Here is a 12,296-nt window from a genome sequence, read left to right as displayed (position 1 = left end):
ACTACTCAGCACTGCTTTACTGACTGCTGTCTTTAATAAGCTCATGTTTTCATGTGTGTGCGTGTATACATGCGCACATACACATATTTGGGCCACAGCCCATGTTGGAGGGCACAGGACAACTATGTGGAAGTTGGTTCTCTCCCTTCACCTTTACCTGAATTCAGGAATGGAACAGGCTTACTCAACTTTTATGAGATCCACTTTTCCAGGGAGACAGAAAGTTGTTTGTAAAACTTTACAATAAGGCGACTGCCTGCTTGGCACTAAGCGGCCCAGGAGGGCAGGTACCACTGTGATGAACAGGTATGCGGTGGAAAAATGGGAGAGAAGCAGAATGGTTCATGCACTGTGGAGAGAAGCGGGACTGAAGACATGACAGAGGTAAGGAACAGGCAGATATGGGTGGCCTATGCTGTCATCTGAGGCCGTGGTGATAACCCCGACCCTTGCCTGAGGAGGGTTATTCTGGTGGAGGCCCAGACTCTACCACTCAAGGCCCATATCTTGGGTTTTGAGCTGACCCACACTAACATCTACCCCATCTATGACCTGCTGGAGTGCGGGGTCAGTTCTGCGGAGATCCACAGTCCCAGGATCTCCATGACTTGGGGCAACACCAAGATATCTGGGAGGAGTTTCGGTGAGAATCCAGTAATGATGGTGTAGCAGGAGCCAGAAGTCAAGAACCAGACCCACAACCCCTGCAATGAGCATCTGCAAGGAAAGCTGTCTGGGCCAAAGGGTCCCGTTTGTAACACGCCGCAGCTCCCAAGGCCATGACTATAAATGAACACGTAATGGAGAGGTGGGAAAGAAGAGCAGTGAAGTGGCTTTTTTTTTTTGTTTGCTTCTTTTCTTTTTGGGGGGAAGCTACAAGGTTAAGGGTAGACATGAAAATGAGTGGGACTGGGGTGCATGGTGTGAAATTCCCAAAGAATCAATACTGTAAATTGCCTTCTGCAAAGATCCGAAACTTATTAAAATAAAAATTAGATTTTTTTAAGTCAAACATTTTCCCTGAAGACATTTTTCTATCAAATGTTCTCATAAACATAGTTTGGTATAGTTTTCCTCTCTTATTAACTTGTTACTGATATAGTATAAAAACATCTGAACACCTTCCCCAATTAACAGGTTAAATAAATAAAAATGTTTATCAAATAAAAACAAAACTAAAAATTCTATAATCAATGACTAGTAGCACTAATTATGCTCATGGAAAAACTACTAAACAATTTCTCAAAGGATAGAAAAAGGCATAGTAGGGCTGGGTGGTAGTGTCCTTTAATCCCAGCACTTGGGAGGCAGAGTCAGGTGGATCTCAGTGAGTTCAAGGTCAGCCTGGTCTATAAAGCAAGTTCCAGGACAGCCAGGAATGTTACACAGAGAAACCCTATCTTAAACAACAACAACAATAAATAAATAAAAGAAAGAAAGAAAGAAAGAAAGAAAGAAAGAAAGAAAGAAAGAAAGAAAAAAAGGCATACCAGGAACTTTTGTTTTATTTTTTCCCTTTGGACAAAAAAAAAAAAAAAAAAAAAAAAAAAAAAAAAAAAAGAAAGAAAGAAAATAAGATAAAATAAAATAAAATACAGAACAACTAATTTCTGTAAATGATTAAAAAAAACAGTCCTGTTATAGGTAGTACAGTAGGCAGAGCAGTCTCTGTCTTATAATCACTTCATTATTAAAGGAAACATTTCTCCTCCAAAATTACAATCTTAACCCCAAACTCTATTACCAAACTTCAAAATTTAATACTCAAAGTATTCTTTTGTTTTTAAATATTATGGCTACCTATTAGAAAATTTCAAGCTGTGTATAATAACTAAAATTAGCAAAGGAATAATTTCATAATATATGACTGGTATGCCAAATACAAAGAAAAAGGTGAAATATCCGCATATATTTTCCTAGTTTGATCAGGGCTAACCTGAAACAAAAATACTGATTACTGGTAGAAAACAAAATGTTCCCACTCTCATTGAAGCTGCAAATAAAATGGAAAGTAATATGTACTTTTGTGTGAATGTTTATGTGAGGTTTTCCTTTAAAATGTATTAAATGCTATTAAAATAATAGATGAGTTCACTAAATCTTGTTCCTTTTTGTTAGTTATGCCTTTAAGGATAACAACAGATTAAACTCTTATTGCTTTTATGTCTGTCATAAAGATAGTTTATCAGTTTTCTTTTTCTAGTGTCTTGAACTTCAAAATGCAAAATAAGAGATAATTATAGGGAAAGGTGCCTAAATAATCTTAGAACAATTGTACGTTAGGGTTAACATATGAAGATATATAATCATTCAATATTTTATATATATATATTCAAATAGCAGACATGGTCATAAATTATTTCATGAATAATTAAACATGAAAGCCTCTAACATTCTATGAAAGAAGCACCTTTTACCTGAATTAGATGAGGCAATGCTTTTAGTGTAAGGCAAAACCAAATTCCCAGTTTGCACGGAAGCAAATCATGCCATTGTGGTTTTACTAGCAATCTAAAAGAGGAGAGAAATCCAAGTAACAAATAAGAAAAACAGACAAAATTGAGAAGCAAAATATTTTAAGCAATTATGAAATCTTTTGCAAATGTCAACTTAATTAAAAAATAAAGCTTTCAATAACATATTTATGACAGTCATCACTTAATCTGACCTATCCTATTATGAAAGGCAGTAGTTGCAAACATGATATATATAAATGTACAAGAATCCAAACTATAAAATTTTGGGGAAAAATTTCTAATCAAGTTACAAAAATTAAAAAAAAAAAAACTAATTGGAGGGGAGGGGTTGGGGGGAGATCCGCTCAAAACACATTATATGAATGTGTGAAATTCTCGATTAAAAAACACAAAATAACCCCAAATTCCTTCCCCATTTAGCGCATCCACAAAATGAATTCTTAGACCTTATGATTCCTTAAGTTTTAAGAGACTAGTCATTGCCAAAGTGCTCCCAAGTACTGACAGTAGCTACCAATATGGCAGCGTAAACCAACCACGGCATAAAAATTAATGACATCTGCAGTGTGCCCAAGCATTACTCACTGGTGGAAGATGAGCAGAAATCTCTCTCATCTCCATCCTACACTGATCCAATTCCTCCCTTGCTGTGTGAACTTGTTTAAACTCTTATACAAATATTTCCGTTATGAACCAAGGAGATGTGGTATCTTTTTGAGTGTTCGGCATATCACTTTCTGTTTATCGTCAACTCTGAACAGAGAAAGATTTTTCTAGCAGCATTCTGTTTCTAGAGTTCAGTAGAAAAATTTCAAACTACAAGACTTTGAGAGGTTAGTTAATACTATTTAGATGTATGTGAACACTTTATAAGAAAAGAAAATTTATAAGAATTTGTCTTGTAAATTATGGCATACTCATGTTTACACCTAAGACAGATGTGACACATATCTGAAGCGGATATACACATGAAGTAGAACGACATAAAATTACATACTATTTTGTGCATTCCTACCTTTCATTCTTTTCAGAAGCACCAAGTTTCGCTGCATCCATACTCTTGCTTCCTGTCTTCTTCTTCTTTTCTCTCTTTTTTCTACCAAGCAGCTCATCCTAACCATTAAACGAATGACAGTACTTGATTGTCTGTAAAATGTGTACCTCATGCGCTATCAAAATTCTTTAGTAAAGAAAAAAACACTAGAACATTTATGCAAATATATGTAGAATCCAACATGATCAAGTAAAATCATCAATCTTTCACAATAACTGTTGCCATGGTATCTGGCCTTACAGACACATGAAATTTAGCACTGTTAGTCATGTGCATCCCCATAGCAACCAAAGTTTTCTAGGAAGTGAAAACATTCAACATACACTTTATTATTAAATACCTTTAACAGTGTTACTTTTAAAAGAATGAGTAAATAAAAGATAATTCATAAATGTTTATAAATGTTTATTTATAGCATATAAAAGTCCATAGTGTAATAAAATATAGTGCATATTAGAATGAGGAAGTTTAATAAATTCTTTAACAAACTGATCACTGAAGTTATAATATATCCACTTTAAATATTATTTTATGATTTTAAAGTAAACAAATTACACAAGAAGTCTGTGACAAAAACTTCTCAATTACATTAAAAAATTCTACTTAGGTGATAATTAGAAGAATATGGTTCTACTTTACAAAGTTTTATTATAAACTCAAATACAATATATTTTTTAAAAAAAGATTTAAAAATATTCATGTGTTTTTCATATATAAAATATTAATTTTCCTTGGCATAAAAGTAAATCAAGCAGTAACTAGTGACAGTACAACTATTAGAATACAGAGAACATGTAGAAAAAAAGAAACTTCCATGACTTGAGAAATAAATGCCTAGATTTCTATATAAAATGAGAGGCTAGGCTATTTGATTTATCACCAATACTCACCAGTTGTTTCTCCAGGTAGATTGACCAAACCACAGCATAATGCCCCACTGTGAGAATAATGAACAAGAGTAATGCCAGCTCAGCATTGCTCATTTTTCTTACTCGTCTGTAGTAGAATACTGGCTGTCGCCAATCTGGAAGTCCATTGATCAGAATATCATTGTACCTGCGGTAGCAAATATAACAGTTTTTTTTTTATGAAGAGTTTAAAATAAAGCAAAACCAAAGCAAAGCTAAAGAAAAACTTCATTTGCTCCTATATTTAAAAAGAAAAAAATTCTCTCTGAGAGGAACAACTATAGTGCTCCAGCATCACAGTACCTAGTAAATTCAAAGCGTAGTTACATGGCTTCAGTAACAAACAGCATTAGTACACTGGAGAGCAGATCGCATGATTACAGCACACAGTTATACGGCTACTAAAGTGACATGCATGCCTTCCTGTAGAAAATTCTCTACCACAGAATCAGTATCAAAAGTTAGGTTCTCACAAAGGAAATAAAGTAAAATAAAACCAGAGCTATTTGAATTACATATTATTTGAATAAATTATACATCAACTGAATCAAGCTTAGTATACATTTTTTTTACTCAACACTTTTATTTCTACCTTCATGATAACAGTGGTTGAATGATGAATATCTACACACATTATTTTATTAAAGCTTCTTAATGACATAAATAAAATGAGTGTCTGTGATTTTGCAGAGCTCATGTTCCTTTAAGAACAAAAAGATTTCAAATTAGAGAAGGACATGAAAATAGCAAATGTAAGTCAGAGTTCACAATAAAACTGCTTATTTGTAAACCCTTAAGTAGCAATTTCCTCATTTGTGGCTTTTGCTGAAAGGGAAGAACATTAATACATAACAGCTTTCCTTATAGACTTAAATAATCATTCTTATTACCACCAGGCTAAAAAAGAAATAAAAATTCAACTGAATTTAAATTTGTCAGTTATTGAGCAAATATTTTTAAGATTAAAATAAGGAGTAACATTTATGATTGTGAACTCAAAATGATCACATACACTGTATGCTCAATAACACAACCTGTTAATCTTAATTGAACACAACTCATTAAATATTCTAATCACACTATTTCTAGAATTAAACCTCCACTGAAAGGCCTAATTTGGTGCAACACATTGACCAAAATATTTTAATTAAAAATATTCTGAGTTAGTCGCAGGCCTAATTACAGGAATAAAAATTGGACCTATATTGTCAGGCAGGTCAGTGGAGCTCAGTAGTAGGTTTTTCTCAAGTAAATTGACCGATCTAGGAATAATAGCGCAGCTGCTAAACTGCCAGTCTTGACATGTAAATCAATTTAAATGCAACAACTGCAGTAGCTACTTTGATAGTTATTAAATTGATACCTTGGAGATATGCTAAAAATATAAAGCAGAGGGTTTATTACAGAAAACTTCTTTTTTTTCAGCAGAAAAACATTGGTTATTAATACAAAATGTAATTTATGAGTCAATCTTTTAAAACCTGACTTTTAGATCAACTTTAATTATTAATACTACTAGATCAGAGTATCTAAGTAGTAAAAGAAAAAGACATTTACAAAGTCAAATCACAATATGGCCTGTGGACAGGGCCAGGCAGAATCTGGTGTGAAATACTCTCCTTTCCAGCATGTGTACCATTCCTTCAACATCAGCTTCATGGTATAGCATTATGGTGTCCTAGAAAATGTATTCTGTCTTCAGAATTTCATGTTTAAACCCATCTTTTCCAGATCAACTAATTTAGACACAGGTAAAAGGGTTTCAGTTAGTACATCATAAGATCATAAAACTCAAATGAAGTCCAGGGACCATTAGGCCCCACACTGATTCTGAATTCTGTCTTATATCAGATTTCTTGAGGAGAAATAAAGGTGAATGAAAAAAATCATTATTTTCAGAAATATCTCAACTAAAGGTATGATAACCATACCTTCTAAAAGATATGGGTATAGGTAAAAAGTATTTGAGAATGTGGAGTTGATTCCTTATTAGCATTAATACAAATATTAAATCTGCTTTGGACCTAAACTGTAAGGGAAGAAAATACAGCTGCACTCACAGCTAAGACTCTTCTATCACATATTTCATCACCATCACTGGGAAAAGCTACCTTTTTCCTATCACATATGTAAGTTGTATTTAGTGCACAATCAAATCCAAACACGAAGCAGCAGATATTTACTCGGCTATGCCTGCCACTCTGAAAAACAGCATCCAAGGATTAGGCGTCCAGTCAATGCTCTACTGATTTTACTCTACTGAACATTATGGCTCACACAACCAGCCATTTGAAAGGAAGATAGCGTCTATTATAGTTCACTTTTTAGAATATAAGTTGTTAAGAGATAAATTACTACCTTCCTGATGGGACATTGAAAAAACAATATACTTCTTAAAATATACACAGACACCCATAAGTTATTTAAGGAAAAAATGTGTTGACAACACAAAATTTACAACCCTTTATTATGTTTTTCCATATTTAAACATAATGTCTAAATGCTCTGTAATTGAGATGGATACAAAGTATTCTTAAGTCTGCATTTAAACCAGATTAAGAATGCACAAATAAATAAATAAACATATTACAATTTAGACAGAAGCAAATCTTTACCATAAAGAATCACTAACACACACACAAATAAAAGCTGACATGGCATCTTCTTGAAATTTAAAGCACTAATTGATCAGTTCCACATATACAACATAGGGCCTAATGCACATTTGCTTCATTTGATTTCCTTAAACACACATGATAAACATAAAATAACAGTTGCAAAATCATTAGTAAGTTATATACTAGAATCGCAATTCATCACACACCTACCCGCTAGAATTATAGAAAAACAAATTTAAAATAATCTTAAACTACCAGCAAAAAATATTTATTTAAGACAGAAACAAAATCATAAAATAGAAACAAAATCAAAATGAAAATCTGAATAGTAAAACATGAATAAATAATTCTAGCACTTGTCAAAATTGAGTTTCCTATTATACAGTATGTGATTTTTTTAGCTTAAAAATAACATAATTTCCATTTTAAATCAGATTTTAAACTTTCCGGCAAAACTCAGTTGTATAGAGATTATAAACAAGAAATAATATTAAATTAACTAATTTAGTATCTTAACTAATTTGAACTAATCTTGTGTGTGTGTGTGTGTATTTGGCAAATCTATTGTGGTACATGGCATTTTACATAATGTTTATGTGTCTTACAGTTTTAATTTAGGGAAAGTCAAATTAGATTTCTTATTCTCAGATTTGAACAGATCTGTAATGAAATTAACAGTAGCTTTGTAATCATTTATGAAAGTTTTAGCAGATTCAAAGTTAATGCCACATTTTAAGCTGCATTTGTACATGAGACATTTTTTCTTTGGTAAATTAAAAAAATGTTTTAAGTTTTACTAACATAGTAATAAAATAAAGGAAAATTTAAATTGCATAATTGGATTAACAGAAATCCTAGTTTGCCAGGTCTGGAGGCACATGCCTTTCTTTAATCACTGCACTCCAGAGGCAGCCAGATCTCTGTCAGTTCAAGGCCAGCTTGGACTATATAGCAAGTTCCATGGCTACATTGAGAGACCCTGTCTAAAAAAATAATAATAATAATAAAATAAAAATAATAAAAAAAAACCAAAACCAAACAACCAACAAAACAGAAAGAGAAAAGAGAAAGGAAAAAGGAAAGGAAGAAAGGAAAGAAGGAGGGAGGGAAAGAGGAAGGGACGGAGGAAAAGAAAAAAAGAAAGGAGAGAGAGAGGAGAGAGAGACAGAGAGAGAGAGACAGAGACAGAGAGAGAGAAAGAGAGAGAGAGACAGAGAGAGAGAGGCAGAGAGAGAAGGGTACAAGTAATAAGTAGTTTTCAGAAATTTAGATAAAAACTTTGGGAACCTGTGTAGAAATTTGTGTTAGTTCATAAGCTGCAGATTCTTCAAATGAGGAAATTTGCTATGGAGTTCAGGGAGAAATTCTGTGCCAGAAAATCTATTCACTTCATGCTATAATTTATGCCTTTGACTAACAGGGAAGTTAAAGTTTTCAGATGTTCTTCTAGTAATCTATCTAAAAAAATGAAATTCATGTCGGTACAAGGACTTTTATGACAACGTTCATAGCATCTTCAACACAAAATGTTAAAAGTCATAATGAGTGCATCAAATGGTGAGCAGATAAACAAAATTATTCACACAATGAATAGTATTCAGTAATAAACAAGACTAAAGAATTAGAATAGTACAGTATGAATACAATTTAAAGACACTATACATTGTATATTTCTGTCACTATGAAATGAACAGAAGATACAAATTGATAAATTCACGGAACAATTGTGACTGCACATTTTTTGAGGATGAAAATATTTAAAGAGTGGGTTATGGAGAGAGTATGTCCAACTCGGTACAGTTTCTACACATCATTGGATTTTACACTTACAGAAGGCTATTTTCATGATGAGAAATTTATACCTAAATGAAACCATTATGAAAGAAAATAAAATTTGTCTTTTTCTGAAGAAAAAAAAGCTGTTATCATTTGTTAACGTATTTGCTGCATTTCTATTCCATTTCCTACCAAATTCAAACGATGTATCTAATTTCAATGAAAACATAGTTATATTACATATCTGGAGAATTCTAAACAGCAAATACGTGTGTGTGTGTGTGTGTGTTACCACTAAAGATCTTTATTCTCTGTCACGCACAGAATCATCTCAGAAGGATAACACAGCAAACACTTCTATGATAACTTTCCAAACTGTTCATGCCTAGGTTATAATCTGAAAAAACTTGCTCAATGAATATTTATAATAAACAATTGTGTCGGCAAAGTTGACTTTGTGAGAGTGAAATGAGAAGGTCTTTCAGAGGCAGCTGATCAGTCTTTCCTTTTTAAGGAATTAGGAGTCTTACTGAAAAGATCTGCACACTCCTTTTTCCTAAATCTAAACACTCACAGGTCACCTAGCCTCAGGCGCAAGCTTTAGAGGAGTGATTCTCAGCTTGATTAGTTAAGACTTTTGCCTCAAGGAAAACCAGTTACCAAAGAGTTACTTGTGCCTCAAGGGGAAATACTAGAAATGTTTGTATAACTGTCAGGTCCATTTTTTCCCCACTAACAGTAAAGTCAAAGCAGAGGGAGCTATTCCTAAAGAGACTGTATTAGATGAGTCTATGTGAACAAAGAAACAATGGATAGGTAAGGAGTTATTTGCTGTAAAAAGACAGAAATGATTTTAGTAATTAAAAGAAGTTATCACAACGTTTACTGACTTTTAAGAGAACAATCAGCCAAAAGACAAAGTTTGAAGGCAAAGATATTGGAAGAATAAAGCAAGCTATCTTCACAACACATTCTTGATATGTGAAACAAAACTAGTGGTTCACTAAAGAAAATCTACTAAGGTAAGTGCAGAATGACAAAGATAGATAGATTACAACCTGATCAACTGTGGCTAAGAACCAGGAAGGGCAAATAACATTTTAGAATGTTGAAGAAAAGTTCACAATGCCACATAATGTGATTCTGGGGTTTGTGTATAAGATGTGTTACCACATAAACAAATCAGGTATTTATGCCTGCTTTAGCTTAAATCTCAAAAATGAGGGTATTTTCTTTAAGACAACACTGTCAAATTTCCAATGCTGTCCACTACTATCTCATGAAGTCAACTTATTGGGCTATAATCAGCATTATTATTGTTTATTTTTAAAGATTAACAAGTCCAGAATAAAACAAACAAACAAAAAAAACAGTTTATTTTACCTGCAATATTTTTTTTCCTGAGACACTTTTGTTGTTTGTGTTCAAAGGGATAATTTAAAATGTGTTTCTTACTCTGGCTCTGATTCTAAGATCTCCAAAGACTTCACACTGGATCCACATTCCACACATTCTACAGCAGAGGGAAACCCTATGATCACTGCTCTTCTGAGGGGGCAGAGACAGGTCTGTGTGAGGGACTGCCTCTACCCTAAGGTTACCAGATACAGCATCACTGGAGCAAACGTAGGGAAGAGGGCAAAACCAATGAGAAAAGAGGAATGTTTGTTTGTTTATTGTTTTAATCATATTTTCCACAGTTCATGTAAGTCTATCAACTTACAACCGGGGCTATATGGGGTGAAGAAACACTAGGTAAGTACATTTACATGCTTACTAAGTGATAATCTCAAATGCTTAACAAGTGGCCATGAGGGTAGCGGGTCTACCGAATACAGAGAGGAGCTATTTATGATAGAGCGAAAAGAATGGGCATTTGGTTGAAATCAAGTACTTCTGATTGTTTCCCAGGGCATAAACACCCGCATTAAAGTCTGTTCTAATGAAGCAAAACTTGCTATCTTTATGTCTCGTGATCATAGTTTGTAAGTAGTGAATCAGCCTAGGAAATAGATTCAAAAGAAATGAGCTTTGCTCTACACAAGACTGTAAAACAATGCATTTCTTGGAAGAAGCAAAACAAACAAATAAACAAAACCCACCAAAACAAAAAAACCTAACCTAAGTAGGACTTTTCAAAGCTGTAGCATGAAACTTGCCCATCCAAACCAGAAGCACAAACGAGCACTCACCTCTGCCTTCTTTCATCATCCTTTAAAACTTCATAAATGGCCACCAACTAAAACAGAAGCATTACTTTAAAATAAAAATATTTTCAACTGTAAGAAATCACATAGGAGGATGAACACTCTAAAACACACATGCAGAAAACCCCATGTGTCCATCTATGCAATAAATAGCAAAAATCCAAAAATAAGTAACAGTTTATGCTTTTGAAAGCAATTTTAAAAACGGATATCAAAATGAACTTTCGTGAAAGGTATAAAAGTAACAGTTTACCTTAAAAATATTAAGAGCAAGAGCATAATTTAGATAAGAAACTTACGACAACCATGACCCTGTAACAACTAAAAAAACTCTAAATGACACAAAATGTTCATGAAAAAAGTATTCCATTAAAAAACAAAAATCTAAATGTTATATATTTAAGTTTCATGTTCAAATGAAAATATGCTACATCTAAGTTAAATTTCTAGCATAAGTATATTACTACAACTGTCACTATAATAAAATTACATTGCACTTACTTGTCTAAACTGAGTTTCTGCATTTTCATCTTTATTCTTGTCTGGATGTAAGGTTAGTGAGAGCTTACGATATGCTTTTCTGATGTCTGCAGATGAAGCATCCTGGGTTGGTAGGGGGAGGGGAAAATACAAAGCAAACTTTGTCAGAAAGAGAAATTCCCAGAACCTTGTTAAGATCTGAGAAGACAGCCAACCAAGTGCAGGACCCCAGGCAATGTAATTTGAGCAATCAGTCTAACAACCATGCTATGCAGCTAGCCTGACCCACATGACTGAACAATTATTCAATCTAAATTGGCTCTCCTCTTAACTTTCATTACCATACAGTCATTTAAAGAAGATGATATTTGACAAAACTTTTCAAACACTTGCCTCCCTACAATTAACCAATAAATCTCTTTCAGTAATCAAGATACAAAAAAGAGACAAATTAAAAATTAATATCTGTGTGCTATAAACAACTTTATTATTTACTTGAGAATTTTAAAATCAGTTTAAGAAGCCCAAGCTTATATATACATAAATTTTTAATTATTATTCATACTGAAATTAACATTCAGCAACAACTTATGAAAATCCGATTTCATGTCAAAAAATGTTGACTTGAGGGGAGTTAAAGTTGCGTTTTCCATAAGTTGTAATTAAACAGTTATATGCTTTAAAGAGTATGCCCACAATTCTACAATCTCCCTAGTCCGGTTTGTAGAAAAAAAAAATGCCCATTATTCATGTATGACTAATATAGTTTAAAATAT

At 33.2% G+C, this 12,296-nt stretch overlaps 1 protein-coding gene across 1 annotated transcript in view; it reads right to left on the bottom strand.

Annotated features, from left to right (window-relative positions):
* Dnajc1 (DnaJ heat shock protein family (Hsp40) member C1) overlaps window positions 1-12,296 on the bottom strand; it is a 177,671-nt gene that overhangs the window by 89,211 nt on the left and 76,164 nt on the right. The window contains exons 2-6 of the mRNA XM_057787983.1: window positions 11,542-11,643; window positions 11,026-11,072; window positions 4,422-4,587; window positions 3,493-3,590; window positions 2,418-2,511 (exon numbers count right to left, since the gene is read on the bottom strand). Coding sequence (XP_057643966.1) covers window positions 2,418-2,511; window positions 3,493-3,590; window positions 4,422-4,587; window positions 11,026-11,072; window positions 11,542-11,643 — 507 coding nt within the window. The remainder of the gene's footprint in view (window positions 1-2,417; window positions 2,512-3,492; window positions 3,591-4,421; window positions 4,588-11,025; window positions 11,073-11,541; window positions 11,644-12,296) is intronic.

This window comes from Chionomys nivalis, chromosome 13 (genome assembly GCF_950005125.1).
Source record: "Chionomys nivalis chromosome 13, mChiNiv1.1, whole genome shotgun sequence".
In the NCBI taxonomy this organism is placed as follows: domain Eukaryota; kingdom Metazoa; phylum Chordata; class Mammalia; order Rodentia; family Cricetidae; genus Chionomys; species Chionomys nivalis.
The sequence above is the reverse complement of the archived record's forward strand: the minus strand, read 5'-3'. Positions and strand labels throughout refer to the sequence as shown.